The 20,652-nt window shown below is 35.3% G+C and overlaps 1 protein-coding gene across 13 annotated transcripts in view; it reads left to right on the top strand.

The window, feature by feature from the left end:
* Positions 1-20,652, top strand: part of IRAG1 (inositol 1,4,5-triphosphate receptor associated 1) — a 65,795-nt gene that overhangs the window by 16,577 nt on the left and 28,566 nt on the right. For 6 of the 13 annotated variants that reach the window (XM_042881863.1, XM_042881861.1, XM_042881871.1 and 3 more), the window contains exons 2-7: positions 8,475-8,567; positions 8,676-8,731; positions 8,955-9,018; positions 12,200-12,253; positions 13,026-13,150; positions 18,649-18,749. In XM_042881863.1, the coding sequence (XP_042737797.1) occupies positions 13,082-13,150; positions 18,649-18,749 (170 nt within the window). In that variant the 5' untranslated portion in view covers positions 8,475-8,567; positions 8,676-8,731; positions 8,955-9,018; positions 12,200-12,253; positions 13,026-13,081. Of the gene's footprint in view, positions 1-4,715; positions 4,756-8,474; positions 8,568-8,675; positions 8,732-8,954; positions 9,019-12,199; positions 12,254-12,963; positions 13,151-18,648; positions 18,750-20,652 lie in introns of those variants that run through there. The other 7 variants (XM_042881864.1, XM_042881866.1, XM_042881862.1 and 4 more) reach the window with 7 other exon arrangements.

Genomic DNA, 20,652 nt, shown 5'->3' with positions numbered 1-20,652 from the left:
CCTGCATTTGTTTTTGGAAAACAATCTTAGAAAACAGTAAGAATAAGGTTAGGTTAGCAAACCATCTTGTTATTAAAGACTTAATACTTTTATATTCAGTAATTTTCTAAGGAAAACAAAAAGTTGTATTTTTCTGACCATACTTTCTAGCATACGCAAGACAATTAAATTTTTTTCCAAGTCAGTGCAAATTATAAAGCTCCTGACTCTAGAACTTAAGTCAATAAACAAAATGGACCTCATTTTCTTTCATATGAAAGACCTGTAAGACCCGCAGAGATGGTTTTTAACGTGAGAGGAATTATACAATTAATTTGTTTACATCTGGTTTCAGAGTGTGACTTTATGGTTAAACATTTAAAAACACATATTTCTCTGCAGCCCATGTTTAATGCACTTTTGTTTCTTCAAAATGAGTAAACCAGCAGTAGGAGGTTAAAAATCTCTTTGCATCCTTAGAGTTAATATCCTTAGAGTTAAGCAGTATAAGAAGATTTGAGATGCTAGTGGAGTGGACAGTCTATGAGAGTTCTTTCTTCCTGAGGACACCTGCAAAATAAAGCCTTGAATGTGTTGGGGTTGTTTTTTGTGTTTTTTGTGTTTTTTGAGTTGTTTTTTTTTTTTTTTTTTTTTTTTTTTTTTTTTTTTTGCATTACAGTGTTAACCTGATCCTAGGATTCTATAGATAAGGACTTCATATGATAAATGCAGAGGAAAGTCAGGTTTGTAATCTACTGTCTGTATATTAGCAACAATCTTTCTTCACTCATTTTGGATTCTGATGAAAACTAAAAGAAGAACTTTAAAAAGACAGGAAATGAGAGTTTGCTTTCCTCTCTTGTAAACAGCTGTTTGCTCTTATTTTTCTCACTATTCTTACAGCAAGTCAGGAAATTCATGTTCTTTCTGAACTGATAAGCAGCATGCTTGCTCCTCTTTTCCTCACATTAAAATAGAGTTTAGATGATAGTGGGTTTTTTCTTTTTTTTTTCTCTGAATGCCAAATAATGATGAAGCAAGGGTAAATGATTTCTTCTGTAATTTTTGCTGTGGCTGATAATCTGCATCCACTGAAAAGTGCACCTTGACTGAACCAGGGAGATTAATGTGGTGTTTAAGAGCAGGAGAGAATTAGAAGCATTTGCTTCTCAAGCCAAAAATAAGACCAGAGTTGAGTTGAGAAAGCCTTGCAAGTACTACCTGAGATGAGGTCTCCTTCCAGGATATTCTCAAAGCAGGGACAGTAGACAGATCCTTACTTCTTTTAAGTAATCATTTGAAGCACGTGTCTAGTTGGTTGTCATAATGCCGCATCTCTCTGTTTAAAGTCAATACTCAACAGGCCTCTGTCTTCTTACTTCAAAGACATTTCTGCACTGGGAGTTTGTTCAGATTCCTGATCTGAATCAGTGTGTGTTCCAAAGAACAGAAAGTTGTAATGTGAGTTGCTTGAAGAAGAGTTCATTTCACAAAGCTTACCAAATTTTATTTACAGATGAGGTTTACATAGTGCTGTGGATGCAACATGAAATATTATCCTAAAGAATGCAAATTAGTACTTGAATTTATAAGACACGAGAACAGGTGTACCACAAGCTTTTCTAATGGAACAGTTTCTGTATTAACATAGTATCTCTGAATATGTAAAGTTGACGTAATTTGTTTTACCTCAGCCTCAATGACCGTATCGTCATGTTTGAAGGAATACATATGCAGAACTTAAATGATTAAATCAAATACTGTTTATTGGCATTACTTCTAACTTCATAATTGTGACAAGTTAACACGGTTTTCTGAAGAGGGAGCACACCTTGAGAATATCTGTTGGAATAGACAGGAATAAGGATCTCACCAGAGACAGTCAACCCATTTCTAACTTAGCCAGTAAAAGGCACACTGTGTTCCTTAGCTAAATTCAGCAGTACGGGAATGGCCTTCCACTCTCTAGATTTAGTGGGGCCTTGTTTTTAAATCCCAGTATGAAAAAATAGCTAAACAATGAAATTCTGACTTCACTTAGTACATAAGTTGAACAGTCCTCTTCACAATACACTTCTTGAAAATCAGTAAAAATAAATGATTAATTTGTAGAAAATTTAAGGACTTCATAGAGAGAAAATGTTGCTGTATAACTACATCTGGAAGGTACTTTTCAGTCTGTTTTTAATATATTGCTAGAATCATGCTTTCAGTAGCAATAACATAAGCCACAGAAAACAGTGGATGTTGAGAACTGTAGACAGAAACCTTTTACAAAGTACATTTGCAAAATCTTGTATTGCAAATGTATAGGTCCTTTGAATAAGGACAGGGCTTTTGGCTGCAGTTTTGCACCGATTTGTTTTCCTCTTTGGATAACATTAAAATCAACAATCATCCATTGTCTAACTAAAAATGATTTTTTTTGTTTGATTTTTGCTTGGTTGTTTTTTTGTTTACTATGGCCTGTTTCTGAACCTAAGTATTGATACAAGAAATTATTACAGCTGCTAGTTTTCAAACTGTTGCTATTCCTTACAAGAGCACCTGAAAGCTTGCATTAGAAAATTTCGATGTTATTTTCTGTTCAGATTTCCAGATCGTTTGTTAGCAGGACAGAAAAGGTATATTTATTGGCTATTCTTTTTCTTCACAGTTAGGCTCACAGAGTCAGTGTGTAATCTATGGATAAGACTGTTCTACTTACATCAAAATGACATTATTTGATGACTTACAGCATTTCTGTCTCCAATTTGAGACACTCAAAGATGAGCATACTGCTGGATGTGCGGAAAAAGTGACTGAAACATGGGATTCAAATAATGTAGTCATAGTTAATATTCTACTTGGCACTAAAGTGAAGCTACTTGAGGGTCTTTTCTGACTGTTAGACATGGAGGAAAAGCAGGAATACATTCTCACCCAATTTGTTTTAACTCATCTGGCTTTGAGCCCCCAGGATATTGATAAATATAAATCATACTGCATTATGCAAACACATTGTGTAAATCAAGGAAGAGCCATTGAAATAGAAGGTACACATTCTGTGAGGGGAGTCTTCAGGAACCAACTGTTATTGCTTAGCCTGAAGTTGAGGCTACTTCAGGGTGTCTAGTAGCAGTCTTGCAATATGAAAGAAGATTAACTAAGAAGGACTCACAAATTTTACAGAAGTGGCTAGCAGGAGAATGAGAAAAAATGGCAATAAAGTGCAAATGAAATTCTGACTGTATATATAAGGAGAGAGAGGAAATACTGTGGAGATAAGTAAACACTAATTCAAATCTCAGAAATCCTGCATTTTGTCCTTAGAAATTTTTAAGATCCAACTGGGCAAAATGCAAAGCAACTTAGTTGCTTCATTGTATATGCTGCTTCAAGAAGAATGTTTATCCAGGTGAACTTCCAATTTGAATTCATTGATTCTGGGAATTATTCTTCCAGAATGACAATAATTCAGTAACATGTAAGAGTGATCAAGTAATACTCGACACAGTGTGCAAAATGGCAAATTATTTGACTAAGTTAATACTTCAGTTATTCCTTTCCTCGTGTAAAGCAATGTTTTAAAAACTCATTGTTCTCTGAACTCATAATTCTTTTTCTCATAAGCAAGAAAGTGGGACACATTCATGCTCTTTCGGGTGTGCTGATTTTTGCAATTGCAGACATCTGTGCATATCACTGAAGTAAGCCACTGTGAATCTCATTTTGTGCAGGAAGCATAAAAAGAGAATTAAAAATTTATTTTGCTGCTTTACCACTTATCTATGCAAGATGGAGAGCTTAGTGTATTCATCTTGCTCAAAAACAAAATATTGCAAGTGCACTTTAGGATTCCAAATAAATCTATTTATTGTCGTTTTGTTCAACAAAGTAAGCTGTCTGGAATTACCCTTTTTAATTATGGGAAGAAAGAATTTTCAATTTCTTCATTTGGAAAATGTTTTGCTTGCTAACAATAAGAATCCTGGGTCACTAGGCAATAGTGTTCTGCCCTAATTGCCTCCAGCTTTCTTTTGTTTCTGAATTAAGCCTTTGCTAGTAACTTTTTCCAAATTATATAAAGTAGATATCCAGCTGCCCTATAATTATTTTTAAAACACTTATATGTAAAAATTGAACTTGAAAATATTACTTCATGTAATAACTTTTAAAATGGAAGGGGGATGGGGGGGGGGGGGGGGAAGAGGGAAGGGATGAGGAAAGGCAGCAAAGGACATGAAATTTATTCTTTCCTGTACTTGCCTCCCCTTCCCCAAACAAATTTGTTCTCTTTTTACATTAAGTAAGAATGTTGTTAAATGCCAGTCAGAGAATCTCAGCTCAAGTTCCCAACTCAACCTACAACATTGATGAAAATAAATGTGTAACTAGAATGTGATTTATAATACATGCAGTCCAGATATTGGAGATGTTTCTAGGTTTCTCCAAATCTATGAGAAGGAATAGAAGTAAAAGAAACCCAAATGACTGTTACTGACTAAATGATGCTCATTTAGGTGAAAGTATGTTTGTCTGTTTTATTATCTACGGATGTTACTGAAATTGTCATGAGCAATTTCTGTTGGGCACTTTATCAATGTATGGTTCTTGCATCAGAGAGCTTGAAAAAGACCATAAGACAAGGCTGATGCTTCTTTCTAAAGAAACTAACATATTTTTGTGGATAGTAAGTTATCCAAGAGGAAAAGAGCAACATCTTTCTACCCACATTTAGCTTTCAGCTCTTTTTAATTTCCTTTTTTTTAAGGTCGATATCTTGATCATACGATCGTAAGTTTTTCCTCCAGATATTCCTAGCTTTGCATTCTTTGTGAACTACCCTCTTGAATGGCACTTAATGCATGATTCTCCCACTCTTCTTCATACTTTCTTATACACTGTTTGTTATGCTTAGAAGTCCTTATTCTCCATGCCAAATATCTACCCACTCCGTATTCACAATCTTCTTGTAAATTGCATTTCCTTCAAGGCTATAAAAAATAGTCTGCAAGTTAAGAAACATGTCAACTCTGCCTTGTGATCTGACAATCTTCTGATAATCAGATTTGCTAATGCTAGCTGAATTCATTAACTGTGAGTTAATATCACTTGTGCCATTTTGTTCACAAAATACGTGCACGTGAAGGTCACTCTGAAAGTAATGCCCCCTATTTATTTCCACAGAAACTACAACACATACGAAGAACACAGTAACACTACTTGATTAATTCTCAGTTACAAAGTGCTATTTTTTAACCTAGTCACTACTATTAGCTATGCATTTTCACCAGCAGAGAACACAAGCCTACTTGCTCCGTCTGTAAATATCTGCATGAGCAGAGGTGACCCACTCTTGCTGTCACCACTGCTGAAATGCATCACCCGCTGCCTCACGGTTCTCACAGCCATTGTTTGGTCTCCATAAATGTTCAGCAAATGTCAACGAATGTCAAGGGGTGCCATTTTTTCCTGCGTGAAGGAATTCAAAGGCGTATCTTTGCTTCATCCGCACTTCCATACCAGATGTCATTTTGTCAGACTGCCCCTCTGCTTCCATCTGTCACATGGCAACAAAATGTAGCAGGATAGTGGTGGGAAGTCTCAACCTCTTCTGCCATGCTATCGAGATCCACTTCTAGTGTTACGGACCAGTGTAATAAAATAGGGGGCATTTATCTGAGAGCAGCCCTTGGATGTTAAAGTACCTCAAAGTTCAGCCCAGGTGGCTTCTTAGAGACCCGGAATGTGCTTCTTGCTGTCTTGTTCTTGTCATTCTATCTGAAAGTCCACAGATGATTAAAGAGAAGAAAAAAATAAGGTCAGTAGGAAGTCAGATGAGGTAAAAGTTATGTTTGGAAGTTAAAATTGAACTCATGGAAGCAAGTATCTCTGAATGGTAGAGTGATATTTTTTATGTTCATTTTTCTTTTCTTTTACACAAAACAAGGGAAAGAATTGCTGAAAAGATAAAAAGCAAATACTGTTAGAAGTGATAAGTGGAAATTTAAAATGCAGGAGACGTATCTAAAAACTTCAGGATAATACAATTAGGAACTTATGACTATTCTGTGACCTAATCTGACCCTGGGCATATGCGCGCAGTTATTCACAAGTAGCTAAAGTTTCTTATATGACTTTGAATGAGTTTCTGAAGTAAGCAGTGAGGTAAAGGACCTACCATGATTAAAATCTTTAATCTCTACTTGTTTCACTGTTGGACATCTTTCTACATAAATGGGGATTTGTGCATAATCCTTTCAGAAAGTCGGTGAAATATATAGGTGGCTTTCATTGCTATTTTTTCAGAAGATTGAGCATATGGTATCATTTTGTTTTCATTTCCTCCACTTTTTGAAGAAAAGTACTTGCAAGAGAAGTAAATCTAAAGATTAACTGGTTAATAAAGCAAAAATAATTATTGCTAAAACAAAGATGACTGATTTTCCCATCTAGTAAGTCTTAAGTTTGCATTTAATTATGTTAAAAATAATTGCCTGTGTGTGAAATCATGCTAATTGATTTTTCTTCTAAGGTTTAAGAGAAAAGCCTAAAGCTGAGACCAAAATGGACTTTAAGTACAGAATTCCCAGAAAACACTGTATGTTACTCTGTTGGAGTTACCAAGTTTCTTCATACTGATTATTTAAAGTTTTAGGCACACGGTGAAACCAAGTACATTGTTGTAGGAGTCAGTTTTATTTATAGTGTACCAGAATCACCTCTCCACCAATTTTTTTTATTTTTATTTTTAGCAGAGATTTAAGCCATAACCAGACATATTTAGATAAATTCTTCTGGATGCTTCCAATCAGATTAGTAGGAACATGCATCAAAAAATCATTTTTTTCTCCTCTAATGTAGATTTTTATTTCTCTCATTCAAGCAAATGGCTAAAACCATCAAGTTTTATCTGTAGAGGTATAAGGAAAACGGGAAGCAGAAAAAGACTTTTTCTTGCAGTGCCTCTTCATAAAGCAAGTCTTATGTGGTAGTTTCTGTTCTTGAGAAAGATTTGTACCCATTGAGTTTGACAGACAAAAGTTTGCTAGAATCTGAGTAGGCAAGGGATGGATACTCACTACATTCTCCTTACTCTTATATTGGTTTCTTTCTTTGATGTATTATAGAATCATGAGATAGTTTGTGTTGGAAGAGACATTCAAGACCATCTAGTTTACAAGCAGGGACAGCACCCACTAGACCAGATTGCTTAAAGCTTCATTCAACTTGGCCTTGAATATTTTCAGGGATGGAGCATCCTATAATACTTTATCTAAATCTGCCCTCTTTTGGCTTAAAGATATTACCCCTTGTCCTGCTACAGCCTCTGACAGAATTTCTCTCCAGCTTTCTTTTAGCCCCCTTTAGTTATGGCAAACCTGCAGTGAGGTCTTCCTGACCTCCTGAAGCCTTCAATTCTCCAGGCTGCACAACCTTAGCTCTCTCAGCCTGTCTTCATAGGAGAGGTGCTCATGGCCATCCTCTGAATACAGTCCAATAGGTCCATGTCCTTCTTGTCCTGGAGCACCAGTGCTGAACACAGAACTTCTGGTGGGTCTCACAAGAGCAGAGTAGAGGGAGATAATCACCTCCCTTGACCTGCTGGTCATGGTTCTTTAAATGACTGGATTTGCCTCAGCCCCCATGCAGGACCTTGGCCTTGGCCTTGTTGAACTCTATGAGGTCATTATTGCGGCAGTGTTATTCACATTTATCCTTTTGCTCTTAGTTTGCAACTTGAAACTGTTCTAATTGTCTAGTAGTATTAAGTGGTTTGGGAATTAATCTCCATATTTCTCAAAATGAAAATAGAAGCTTTCATGTAGCAGTTGCACAACCTTTGCATGTCCCAGAGGTCGTGTTCTGTATCTTTAAAAAGAAGCGTTTTCTCTGTCTTTCAGGTTCTACCCTGCATAATTGTATGGATAATAATGTGAACAGAACTTAAGAATGTAAACAGGCCAAATTCAGTTGTGGTTTAAGTTGTACAAAAATTCTGAAGCACAATGCAAAATGTTGAAGAAATTCTGTTAAGACATTCTGAATGAGTTTTTATATTGTTGTTTTTGTTTTTCACATGCTGACATTGCTTATTTATACCTGTGAACTGTTTGTGTATGTTAAATGCTTCGTACTTGAGAAGGTTATGGCACAAACATATGGAAAACACGTCAGTTTGCTCACATTTGGTTTGAATATAAAAAGTTTAGCATTTCTTATGTAATTCAAAATTGCAAAATGTAATTCAAAATACTCTATACATTCCATATGCTTTTCAGCTGTACAAAACGAATGCAAAAAGATATCTTTATAATATGGTAATGTTTTACAACTACTATACAGAACAACAAAGAAAAACATTGCAAAAAGCATCACACGGTTGTGCAGCTCAGCTGCATTCATGAGTACATAACTTCCACTGTTGACAAATGAGAGTTCCTTGACTCGAACAGAGGCAATATGAGGTAAAAAAAATATTTATATAATGCTTTCTTAATTATTTCTTTCAGAGAACTTGAGGTCAGTTGCTAAACTATCTGTGGAGATGGAGTAAAGCACCTTAAGCTTTTGCTAACACTGTACTCAGCTGTGACTCAGACAGGGTAAGTTAAATGATCGTACTTAGTTTTATCTGCTGTGGTAAAATGAGTTGCAGAGGGAACACACTGAAAGCCAAGGGCCTCTAAATACTTTTCCCTTTTATGGAATAGAGCTCCCGGATCACCATTTCCTGGAGATTGTACTCCAAGCCTACACAGTGGTAAAAGTAAGTTCTCTGCATTCACTGATCTATATCTGACAACAAATTTGAGCTTGGGATCATTCTTTTCCTGACTATTTTAAGTAGTAAGTTTACAGTAACAGACAAACGTTAAGAAGCACTCCATCTTGTATGTTTTTTTTTTCCCTCTTCTTTCCTTCTTTACACTGTCTAATGAAAAGCATAAGTGTTTTGTTTGTTTGTTTGTTTGTTTTAACTCATTTTATAGGTGCAAAAGGCTCATGCAGGCTAACATTCTAGAGGTTCGCCCACGTCTGTTCTTCTTGTGATATGTGAGTTCAGAATGTCTACAAGTATCTAATTTTGAATTCTTAAACATAACTTTAAAGCTTTTGCAGTTTCTGGAGTTGTTTTGGGAACCATTTACTCTGGTATAATTTACTACAATAATCTCATGATAGACTTTCAGGAGACAGATCTAGGTCAGAAAGAGCTTATTCAATACTTAATAAAAGAAATGAAAGAACCTTCCAATTAGTGACATATCCTTCACCTGGGCCATGTTTAAGGTGTAGATGTATTTTGTTACCTATTCTTTTAATATCTTGAGGGGGAAAAATTCTGTTTTTATTGCATAGATTAATGTATGATTTTCTTTTTTTACTGACGTACATTTATGCTTGAGGAAAGGATATAAAGTTTGCAAAGCTAATGATAATGTGATTCCCAAAACTGGCAAAGAACCGTGCTTAGTATCAGGGTAGCTACTCTCCATGTACTGCTCAGTAAGTTTTTAAGGTGCTTTTTAGGTAGGTATGCTGAATTTTGGCAGATTGCAAGGCTGTATTCTTTCCAGGAAATAAATTTTTCAAGGACATTTCTTTCTTTATATCTTTGAGTTGCAGATAAGCTCCTCTAGTTCTTGTTCAAGTGTTCTGATGACCTGTTTCTCTACATGCTTTGATTCTCACTGACATTTACTAATTTTCATTATCTGATAGGCATAAGGTCTCTTCAGCAGTAATGGAAGAATGTTGCTTCAGTAATGCCTAATGTTTCCAACATTTCTAAATCTTTTCCCTTCCCACTACTATCAGAAGGCAGCAATTGATGCAGAAAATGGCAAAACTCTTGGCAAGAAGACTACTTCCTTCCTTAAGTCCATTGCATTTACAAGATGCGATGTTTTGTGCTGTTTAAGAGTAGTAACATTTACAAAGGATTTGGCCTACTGTTTTTATGAATGTTGTGCAAGTTAAAAATAAGCTTTTGGACTGAAAATTCTTTAGGAATTAGAATTCACATAGTTTATAAATGGAACTATATGCTTATATATTTTGTTGAAATAACAGAAGCATTAACCCTTGCTTTGGCTCACTTGTGGTCTGCAGCAGTAACATCAAGGTATGCAGATACCATGTTTATTTCAAGAAACCTCAGACTATGAATCAACAGATGTATGCTTTACTTGTACAATTCTCAGAACTGTGGTTGTTTTTTGTTTGTTTGTTTGTTTTTTCCTTCTGGAGAGGTATTGGGGAAAAGAAAGAAGGTCAGAAGAACACATACTCTTACTAATCGGCAGTTCAAAGACAGGAGATTTTTCCTGTGTTTAAGATAGCTTTGTAAAGAAGTCTGAATAAGGTTCTTATTATGTCATATATGGACTGAACTCAGTCTACTCCAAATCTCAGGAATTTTAAGGTGGCATAAATTCATCATCATCTTGCCCTCTGTTCTCCTTTGGCTGTACTTTGAATGCTGCATCTCTGAGACAATACAGCTCAGGATTTTTCTCTTTCTATTTTCAGTTTAGCCTGTTGACTTTTTTTCCTTCACAAAGATATTTGCTTTTAAATCTGAAAAATGAACTGAAACTTGCTGTGCTCAACAGCTCTTTCTTGTTTAAATGACTTACATTACTTTTCTTTAGTGTGTACTGGGAGCTCAACTGGGACAGGGAATCAAACAGTTTGACACAATAGCCTATGCAACTCAGCATGAGACTCTGCCAGTACTCTTCTCACCATGACTTGAAATACTCCTGATTTTTTTTTAAGCTCAACATTCTCATAAATTCATAAAGCAAACACTAACAGAGGTTAGATGAACAATTCATCTGTCCTCGTTATTTTTTACTTTTTGTTGTTGTTGTTGTTGGATTTCAGGTGTTGCAAACTCAGAAGTTGCAACAGATGCCAGGGTTTTTTTACAGGAATGAAGAGCTAGTCCATTTCATCTTTCTTCATTACTTTGCCTCTGTCTCACCTTCGTAGTCAGTGACTGTGGCTTGCAACAAAAATACTTCACTGCTGAATCACAGAACTTTAACTGCTGTCTGCTTAATCTCTGTGGGTTTATTAAATATGTTATCATGAAGGTCTGTATTCCATCATATTTAAGACTTTAAGGATGATTCAAAAATGTTTATTGAAGAAAAATATACCTTCTTTCATGGAAAACTTTCTCTACTTTTATATGCAGTTAGAGGTGGATAAAACCTTGACAGAAATGTGAGCTTCCTCTTACTGCAGTACAATAGAAACTCACTTGTAGCAGGTTCAAATTATCTACATAACATTGAAACATGATTTTCTTACAGTGATTAGCATGTCTTGCGTAAGAAATAGAAAACTTACTGGAGAGGAGGGAAAAGAAATTGTATTTCTATTGGACTTTACAACTACATAATTTATGTTGCATCTTTCCACAGTCTTTACCAATGAACGTCAATGGAATAATTGTGGTGGTGTTTTGTTTTTTGTTTGTTTGTTTGTTTGTTTGTTTGTTTTTTGAAAGCACAGAAATGCTTGTGTACAGGTAGTTGCTGTTGTAGCTCTTTTCAGGATATTAATTATGCATTAAATTTCATATGAATGGCCTTGTGTCTGATTATTCTTCTAGTAATAGAGTAGAAGAATATTAAAAGCATAGGTCCTAACTGCTTCTGTAGTCTAAAGTTTTCACACATTTTGTAGGTTTTCCTAGTTCTGTGAAAGGTGAGGTGAGGAATTTCTAAGTACTGTGGCTGCTTTGGTATTTCCTATGACTATTTTTCTCTCTTGTTGATTTTTTTTTTAAGAGCATTTTGATAATTTTAATTGCCACCCTCAATAAATCAGTGTGTTCTTTAATAATCTTCCCTTCCCTGAGATGGAAAGGAAAACTAGAAAATTGATGTTAGGTTGTCAAATACCTTAAAGTTATATGAACTCATCTCGCCATCATGACTCTTTTACTCCGTCCTCATCTACAGAGCAGTAAAAGAATAATGATGAAATTAGGAACTTGGGTTTCAGAGAAGACAATATTTTTTGGTCGTAGAACCAGAACTTGATGTGTATATTCATCTCCTTAGCCCACTCTTTAAGTTGTTGCTACATTAGACTTTGAGTTTATAACACAATACTATACACAGCTGCAAATTAACTGTCAAGGAAATATATTTTACTTGTCTAGTCAGTCATTATGTATCACGTCGTCTCTGTTAATCATCTAATCTGTTGTCTGTAGGCACCATCAAGGAGTCAAATGATTTATTTGTGAGAACTGTTCCTTAATTGTCCGGTAGGTGTCAGAGTAAGTCTTGTAATACTTCTGTAGCTGTAAGGATTAGTACCAATCATTTCTCTGATTACAATGTGAAGGCAGTAGCTCAAGTTGATACTAAAAGCAATAATTTTCTCAGCTAGTCAGCAGTGATTTATTTTTTCCCATTCAAGCATAACTACTATTTTGCTTTGAAAATGTCTTGTACATTGTTGTAGTCTTCGGCAGACATACAGCAAGTGTTTGTAATATTTGCCCAACTCACCTAGGTCTTTGAAGAGCCTCAGCACATGCCCAAAGAAAGAGTGTTGTGATTTGACTGACCAATTTTCCTTCTAAAGATCTTCCTTTCTTTGCAATCTGAGATCATATTCCGTGGCATTAGGACTTTCTTGGTTACTAAAAGGAATGTTACAGATATCCAGGATATTGTTTTCTTCTTGGAAGATCTATAGTGAGGTAGTTTAATTACAGCCAACACAGTCACAGTAGGAAAAAAATAATAAATAAAATCTGTAACATGAAGCGGAGTGGGAATAGCAACAAGAAAGGGAGGTTAAATGCATTTATAAAATTATATTTGACCTTGAAAACTTTAGTTTAATAAAACACAAGATTATAGTTAATTTTAAACTTTAATACTGTTTGTTATTGTAAAGTGATCTCTGTGTTAGACCGTAGCTTTATTAATGAATTTGATATGTATTTTTGGCATCTAACACATCTAGTGGATCACAAGGCCTTGCAGCACTTATACCTTCAGGCTAACTTGAAACAGTCTCATTCTCAGCAGTGTATGGTCGTGCTAGTCCACATTGCAGATCAACGTGCTCCATTCTGTCCATCATGCCAACCCTACCTGAAGAAAATGAACAACTAAAAGAGGCACAACACAACAGTTCTCCTCCAGCCAAAGTAAGCACTCTTACAGATTTTTCTGATACTTATTTTGGGGCTGAAACTGGCTGTGTACATTTAGGAGTCTGCAAAATAACATAGTCCTTAGCTCTATACTGGTGACAAACTGATGAGGCTATGAGTGATTTTTCATCTGACTTTCTTAGAATTTTTCAAGTATTTTTTAGATTAAGGAATGACAACTGTTGTTTTTCCATAAAAATGTAACTTCTGAGAAAAGAACTTAGATTTATGCCTCACAGTAGTCTGAAAACACCTGCTGTTGCTCTTACAAATTTATAGAAGGTGTTCTCCAATTAGTATGTGTGTAAAAGATGGAAATCTGTTTTTTGGTTTGTACTCTCTAGCTGAGTATGTTCTGAAACTACACTGAGTGTGTACACAGCTATCCATATGCATTCATTTAATTGTGTATAGGTTTTAAAGTTTTATTTGCAGATATAATGAAAAAAAAATCATTAAGTGATGACAGTTTTGCCTTTCGAATAATTTATACTACTGATAAAAAGTAGTTCTATTTTCTAATAATTTGGTTTTGTTATTAATTTTTTAATAAGTTATTAGTTTAATTGAATTAAAGAATTATGAAATCATATTATCTAGATCATCCTGTTTCGTGCAATCTGGTATAAAGGAGAACAGAATTTATAATCTGACACATCCTCAGTTAGAGTATATCACTGTCCTTGGATCTGAGGACACTGTATTCTATATTTTGGGTGAAAACATCCGCTACTTCAGCATCATTGGAAAATATTGTCAGCAGTGAGCTCTACATCGATTTGTCATACATTCCATTTAAACAGCACACTGTGCTGAGTGTTAGTTTCCTGGCTTAAGATAAACACCCTAAATGGATGCAAGTTTATCAGACTATTAGCTGAGATCGTATATTAGATAAAGAAAGTAGTCTGTGGGTTTGTTCTACTGCAGTTTTTTTTTCCCCTTTGTTTTTAATGCACCCTCACCCCTCTGTGAGAAGTATTGAAATACACCCTCGAAGATTAAAAAAAGAAAATAAGATAGCAGACATCAATGACTATTCCAGGGCTGGCTTGTGAAATGGCAGAAATGAAGCACTTCAACCAACTATTCTTTTAAAATAAAATACTGGCCTTTTAGAAGTAGGTCCGAAATGAACTGAAGCAATGAGATAGCTCATGAGTCAGTTAATTAGGTGAAACATTTTGTTTCAGATACTTTATGCCTAAAAATAACAATTTAACAGGTGAAGGATTTTAATCAACACATTGCTTATTAGCCTACTAGAATTACTAAGCATTGAAACTAGCCAATGTTCTGACAGTTTGATCTTGTTCATATCTATTATCACTCCTGGGTCCTCCTGTGGAGTGGGTTCTACAGCATGACTGTGTAATTGGTGAGATACCTTAATGTTGTGTAATAGAACTTGCAAAGAAGGAGAGGGCTTCCCCCTTCACTGCCACTGAACAAAACTTTTCACGACTGAAATCTCTTATTTAAAATGCTGTCTAGTGCCTAACAATTTCCTTATTCTGTACCAAGAAATGCTCTCCTACCCTTTCCTTACGTGCAAACACATATGTATTAACAAAACAGTTCTGAGAAAAAGAATATGAACCTTATGTTACATGTAACTTACTGTGTACTTTAGTTATCTTGTACATGATGGAAACATGGGGTTATATTTCTCAAATCCATTTTGAAAAATCTAATCTGGTTTTCCATTCTAGTTTTTCTTAGGTAAGCTGCCTACTCTAAACATTTCCCAGAATATTCATTAGCTCTGGGTTTCTGATGGGAAGCTCCCATTAACGCCATTTTGAGAGCAGTTAGCCCTATTCAAAGCTCTTTAACCCCTTGTTTGAAATGTGTCTGAATTATGAGTGTGCAGTTGAACTCTTTGTTGTGTGCTAATCTGGAAGTACTGGATATTTTAGATGTTTGATACAGAATAATTTTTTCCAGCGAACTTCATAAAACATTTAGATGTCATGTTTAGCCACTTCTGTATTTTTGTTTAAATAGTAATTTCACATAACATTAGTAAGCTTTTGATGATATCTGTAATAACTGATGCATTGTAGTGTTAAAAATATAAGAAAAGTAAAATAAACCCTTACCAATTAGGTTAAAAGATTTATGATGTATCATAAACTCTACACTTCTGGGGTTGGTTGTGAGCTACTATCTTCCCCTCTCTTTAAGTAAAAAATATTTTTGCCTTTTTCCAGCTTTTTTACCTCTTTGTATCCTGAGCACTGTATTTCTGTCTATTCAGAAGATGTTTCACATGTTCAGAACGTCTTTGTTACATTGATTATTATGTCACTCAAGTTTCTGCATTTCATTTTTTTTCTTTGTGTTTAAATCTGTGCACCTCTTTTACCACATCACTGCATGCTACTTGTTTTGTCTGAAGATGTCCTGTATCTGCTTTGCCTTTTCTCCTGTTGTCTTTTTGAACTAAATGTTGTTACAACTTGGCATGCATTGCCTTACTTGCAAAACTTTCATCTCAACATTTCACTTAAATATACAAAATTAAGTTGGTTTAAAACCCCATCTCTCTCAAAAGACCACTTGAGATGCATTATTCTTCTAAGGAGTTTCACATGATTGTCTGTTTCAGGCCAAATATGTTCTGAAATTCAGTCAAGGTCTTTCATTGTTTTATAAGGATGAGACCATGTGGCAGAGGACTTTCTTTCCAATATTTAAAAAAAATGTAGGTGGTATCCAGGAAAGCTTTATCAGCTGACTTTTCTGGCACAGTAGCCCTTTTAGCAGAAATGCATTTTTCCCATTACTGTTCAAATCCATCCAAATTTGGCTGGATTTTAAAACTTTAAAAGCATGTTCTCTTAGGGAGGTCTTGGTAGAGCTTAACACCAGAATTTCTGCAGAATCTGCTTGCCCTGAGCATCTCTGAGCATCTTGAGTCTTCTGTTACGGCCAAAATTGCATTTTTCATCCTCCCAGCCCTGCACAAGTCTCCTTCTCCCCCAGAGTAGGTCATATAAACATCCTTGTAGCAAGTGTGAATAAATTCCCACCTAAACAGCAAAGATTGAGTCAATTTTACTGTCCATTTTTGTGAGAGGAAGGCTTGGGATATAAAGGGAGTGGAGACTAGTAGCAGGCAGTCACTGTTACTGGGAGAGAAGATGAGGCATCTACTGCAGATGGCTGGGAGCAGTTATGTCTGGAAGTTGAGTAGGAGAGGACACTTGTAGACAGGCAATGGGAAGATGATGGAAAACTTCTGTCCAAACCTTATGTGAATGTACAACTTTGTGAAAGCATAAACTTCCATTTAGAGCTTGTGCTCCAATACCTGTTTATATCAGTCTGAGTGCTCTTATGATTATAAAGATATATATATTTATTCAAGCAAGCTGGCCCTGAAATATCTTCGTGCCCTAGCTCTTGTTGCCACTTGTTATGCGAAAGATTTGGACAACAGGAAGTGTGAATTTCCATCCATGTAAAAGTTTAACTATTGTTGTTGCCGATCACAATTCATATATTTTAACAGACATTAATTAGCCTTGACTGGAGTCTTTTCTTTTTTTAAATCAGCTATTTTTAGAGTCTTAAAAAAGGCCTGGGTGACTTTTGAGTGACATAAGAACATCAGCCTTAAAGATTTTACTTTTTGGTAGTGATGGGATTAGTACAATGTGTGTATGTACTCAGCTGCTTTGACCTACAAGCATAGCAGTCACCTGCATTTTTGTCATTGTTCGACAAAATATATTGATACTTACCATTTTGAAGAATACTACTAAAAATTGCTTTCAAATTATTACAATACACTATCAGTTGCATGCTTGTATCACTTAATTGAAGATATTTTTACATTTTTAAAGGAATATTTTTCTAAAACTTGAATGTTCATGTTTTCTTGGTATGTTTCCTATACCACTCTCCAGTAATTAACAGTGTGATCTTGCCCAGAAACATCATGTGAGTTTTATAATTACAGAACTGTGGAACTGTATGAAGTGCAATTTATAACAGAACCAAGAATCCGAGATCAGATGTATAATTCAAAACATTTTTTAATTTGCATTTGAGGGAAAGAAGTGTTATGCTCTATACTGGAGTGTTATGCCACGTTCAAATTCTTTCAGAGTTCTTTGTATTTATCAGAGTGTATTATTTCAAGAGCAGTAAAATATGTCCCTTAGAAATGTTGAAAGGAATTCTATTGTATTTGATACCTAACAGCTACATGACTACTAATCGTTTGGAAAAGAATAGGATCCGGGAAGACTTCATTGTGTCCTTCCAGTACTTGAAGGGAGCATAGAAACAGGAGGGGGAACGGCTGTTCATGAGGTGATAGGACAAGGGGGAACTGAGACAGGGACAGGGAACTGGGGGAACTGAGACAGGGGATATATATTAGGTTAGATATTAGGAAGAAGTTTTTCACACAGGGGGTGGTGACACACTGGAACAGGTTGCCCAAGGAGGCTGTGGATGCCCCATCCCTGGAGGCATTCAAGGCCAGGCTGGATGTGGCTCTGGGCAGCCTGGTCTGGTTGTTGGTGACCCTGCACATAGCAGGGGGGTTGAATCTACATGATCATTGTGGTCCTTTTCAACCCAGGCCATTCTATGATTCTATGATAGTATCTTTCTGTATGCATATAATTTTATTTCAGTTTATACTATTGCCACTTGCTTGTTGTAACAAACCTTAGGACTACCCTAACTTCTCCAAAAAAAAAGTCTTCATTAGATGATGGAAACAAAATTATAAATTGATGATTTTCAGTGCAAAGAATCAAAATGATTGAAATCTCTATGCTCTAAAACATTAATGTGTTAAGCTAAATTATCATGAGTAATTATTCAAATGCACAAATTATTTTTTACAACAGCTCTTTATTTTCTGTGTTAACAATTACTAAAATAATTATTTTTTTTTATTTTGAATTCATTATGCTTCTGTGAGCCTTTAATAGATAAATATTCTTAAAGTAGTAAGCACAATTGAGAGCAAATGGCGTTTGCAAAATGTTATTCAGAATAACAGTTGAACGTAAGTGGCTTTGTGCCACGGTTAGTAAGCATGCTCCTCTTCAAGATTCAGAAATGTCACAGAATCATGGAATGTTGGATTGGAAGGGGTCTTTAAAGGTCATATAGCTCTAACTTCCCTGCCGTGAGCAGGGACACAAATGTCAACTGCCAATTGAAGTCAAAATTTCTTATGGAACTTTGGGATGTTATTTCAAGAAAAATTTAGAATAAAAAAGACTAAATAATACAGCATTTTCTTCTTTTACATACTAGTGCCTAGCAGAAGCAATTATAATTGTTTCTAGCAGTGTAAATAAAGGTTTTAAACTCAAATATGTCTTATCAAATAAAAGCTAATTCTCAGTTCAGTCATTTGTAGGCTAAATAGAAAAATCCCAATTACTTTCCCCTCAGATGGATACTCAGTACTTTGAATTTCTGCTTAACTTTATTTTTTATATTTATAACAAATCATTCAGGACACCGAAGCTGAAGGAACTACAAGCAGTACACCTTCTATTGTTCTTCCAGAGAATGCTAGTATGCCTGATGCAGAAATCGATAAAAATCTGGTTAACAGGTACTACATTATATGCTACCAATCTATGCATAATTTGTACAGTAATTTTGGGAGCTGTTTCTAAGAATTTGCTTTGAAATGTGTGTCATATTAAAATATCATTGATATGTCCTTGTACATGGGTTGTTCCAAAAGTAATGCCTCCTATTTGTTCCCAACTCCAACAGATACAAAGAACACAATAACGCTATTTGTTAGCGCAAATTCTCAGCTACAAAATACTGATTTTCAGCATAGTCACCACCTTGAGCTGTGTATTTTCACCACAATTCTCTGCTCATACAAATCTGAACCAATGGAGGTGACTCACTGTCACCACTGTTGAAATATACCACCCATTACCTCACTATGCTCACATCCACACTTCAGTTGTCATAAACATTCAGCAAACACTGACGAATGTCAATGAGTTCCACTTTTTCTACGTGGGCAAATTCAATGACACACCTTTGCTTCCTCCATACTTCCACATCAGACACCTTTTTGTCAGACTGCCCCTCTGCTGTCATCTGTTACACGGAAGCAAACTATAATAGAATATATTGGTGGGCAGGTTCAAGTTCCATTGCTGTACCACCATCTGCCTGACCTTGTCAGCCAACGTAGTAAAATCAGAGATGTTATTTTAGGAGCAGCCCTTTTAGTAATTAGATTGTATTGTCTTTCCTTCTGGGTGCAGGGAATTTGGGTGTTGGAAGTACAGTTGATATTAAAGAACAGTTTCTTATGTCACTAATCCTGCAAACCTAAATTGGTATCCTTCAAAATTGTTTATTTTCTAATCTTTCAGAGTAGAGTAATTTAAACAAAAACGTAAGTGAAAGTTACGCATGCTTCAACTGACAGCTATAACTTTTGAAATCTATCCTTCTGAAAGTAGAGTATGCCCTAGTGAAGAAAAAATTACTTAGTCCTTCCATAGGCATACAATGGTATGTGTGTATGTGCTACAATTGTACATCTACTAGGATGACTGACAGTTTAATTCCTCATATTCAATGCATGGCATAAGTACATATACTCTTCTTATGTCTAAATCTGAAATATTAACCTGGACACAGTCTATCAACAATCGATGTAATGAAGTTCCCCACCCTCCCTACATGGGAAAGTTTTATTAAATTGAAAATCATTCCTTTAATAACTAAATCCCTAATTCTGGACTACTGCTTATATATATATACATATGCCAGTACTGCTGCCCTTATTCATATAAATATTTCCATTGAAGCAGTGGGAGCTTTGGAAAGAGATAGGACTGCACTCCTGAGCTATTGTGATAAAATATGTATCAGTTAAAAATTCAAGCAGACAACATTCCTAAGATAGACAGTTGAAAGAATGGAGTATATAATGACTAAATACAGTGAGTTTTGAGGCAAATGTCTATTCAGGTAGACAGAGCAAAAATTGCACCTTGAATTCTAGTATACATGAAAGTAAGTTGCTGAATGGAATTATTGTTATTTTCACTCTACTAATAAAGCATACTTATTAACCTGGCCTTAAATTATATGCAGAACTAATCAGAACCTATTGATCAAGATCTGTGCTATGATTTGCTTATGTCTTTAAAGTATGCTTGCCTGAACTTGAAGATTGTTTAAGAGTTAAAATTACAGTGCAACCATTTTAAAAAAGCATTATCTGCTGGATCATCACTTGATTTTATGAGATATTCCCCTGGTTCTGTGCAATTACGGTAGCCTAAGAGATAATTTTAATGCATGAAACTTATTTTAGGAAACTAACAACTTATAAAGACTAAGAATAACTTTTTGCAACGTACTGTATTTAGATGAGTTTTATGCCATAATAGGAAAACTGCATTTTTTAAAATATAAAAGGGAGTAAAAACTTTCATATGTTACCATCAAAGTCCATAAGTCTTCAGCCTCACTTT

Source organism: Lagopus leucura, unplaced genomic scaffold (assembly GCF_019238085.1).
Source record: "Lagopus leucura isolate 7727_CA_CO unplaced genomic scaffold, USGS_WTPT01 Super-Scaffold_100033, whole genome shotgun sequence".
NCBI classification, from domain to species: domain Eukaryota; kingdom Metazoa; phylum Chordata; class Aves; order Galliformes; family Phasianidae; genus Lagopus; species Lagopus leucura.
Note: the sequence above shows the minus strand (reverse complement) of the source record. Positions and strands in the feature narration are given on the sequence as shown.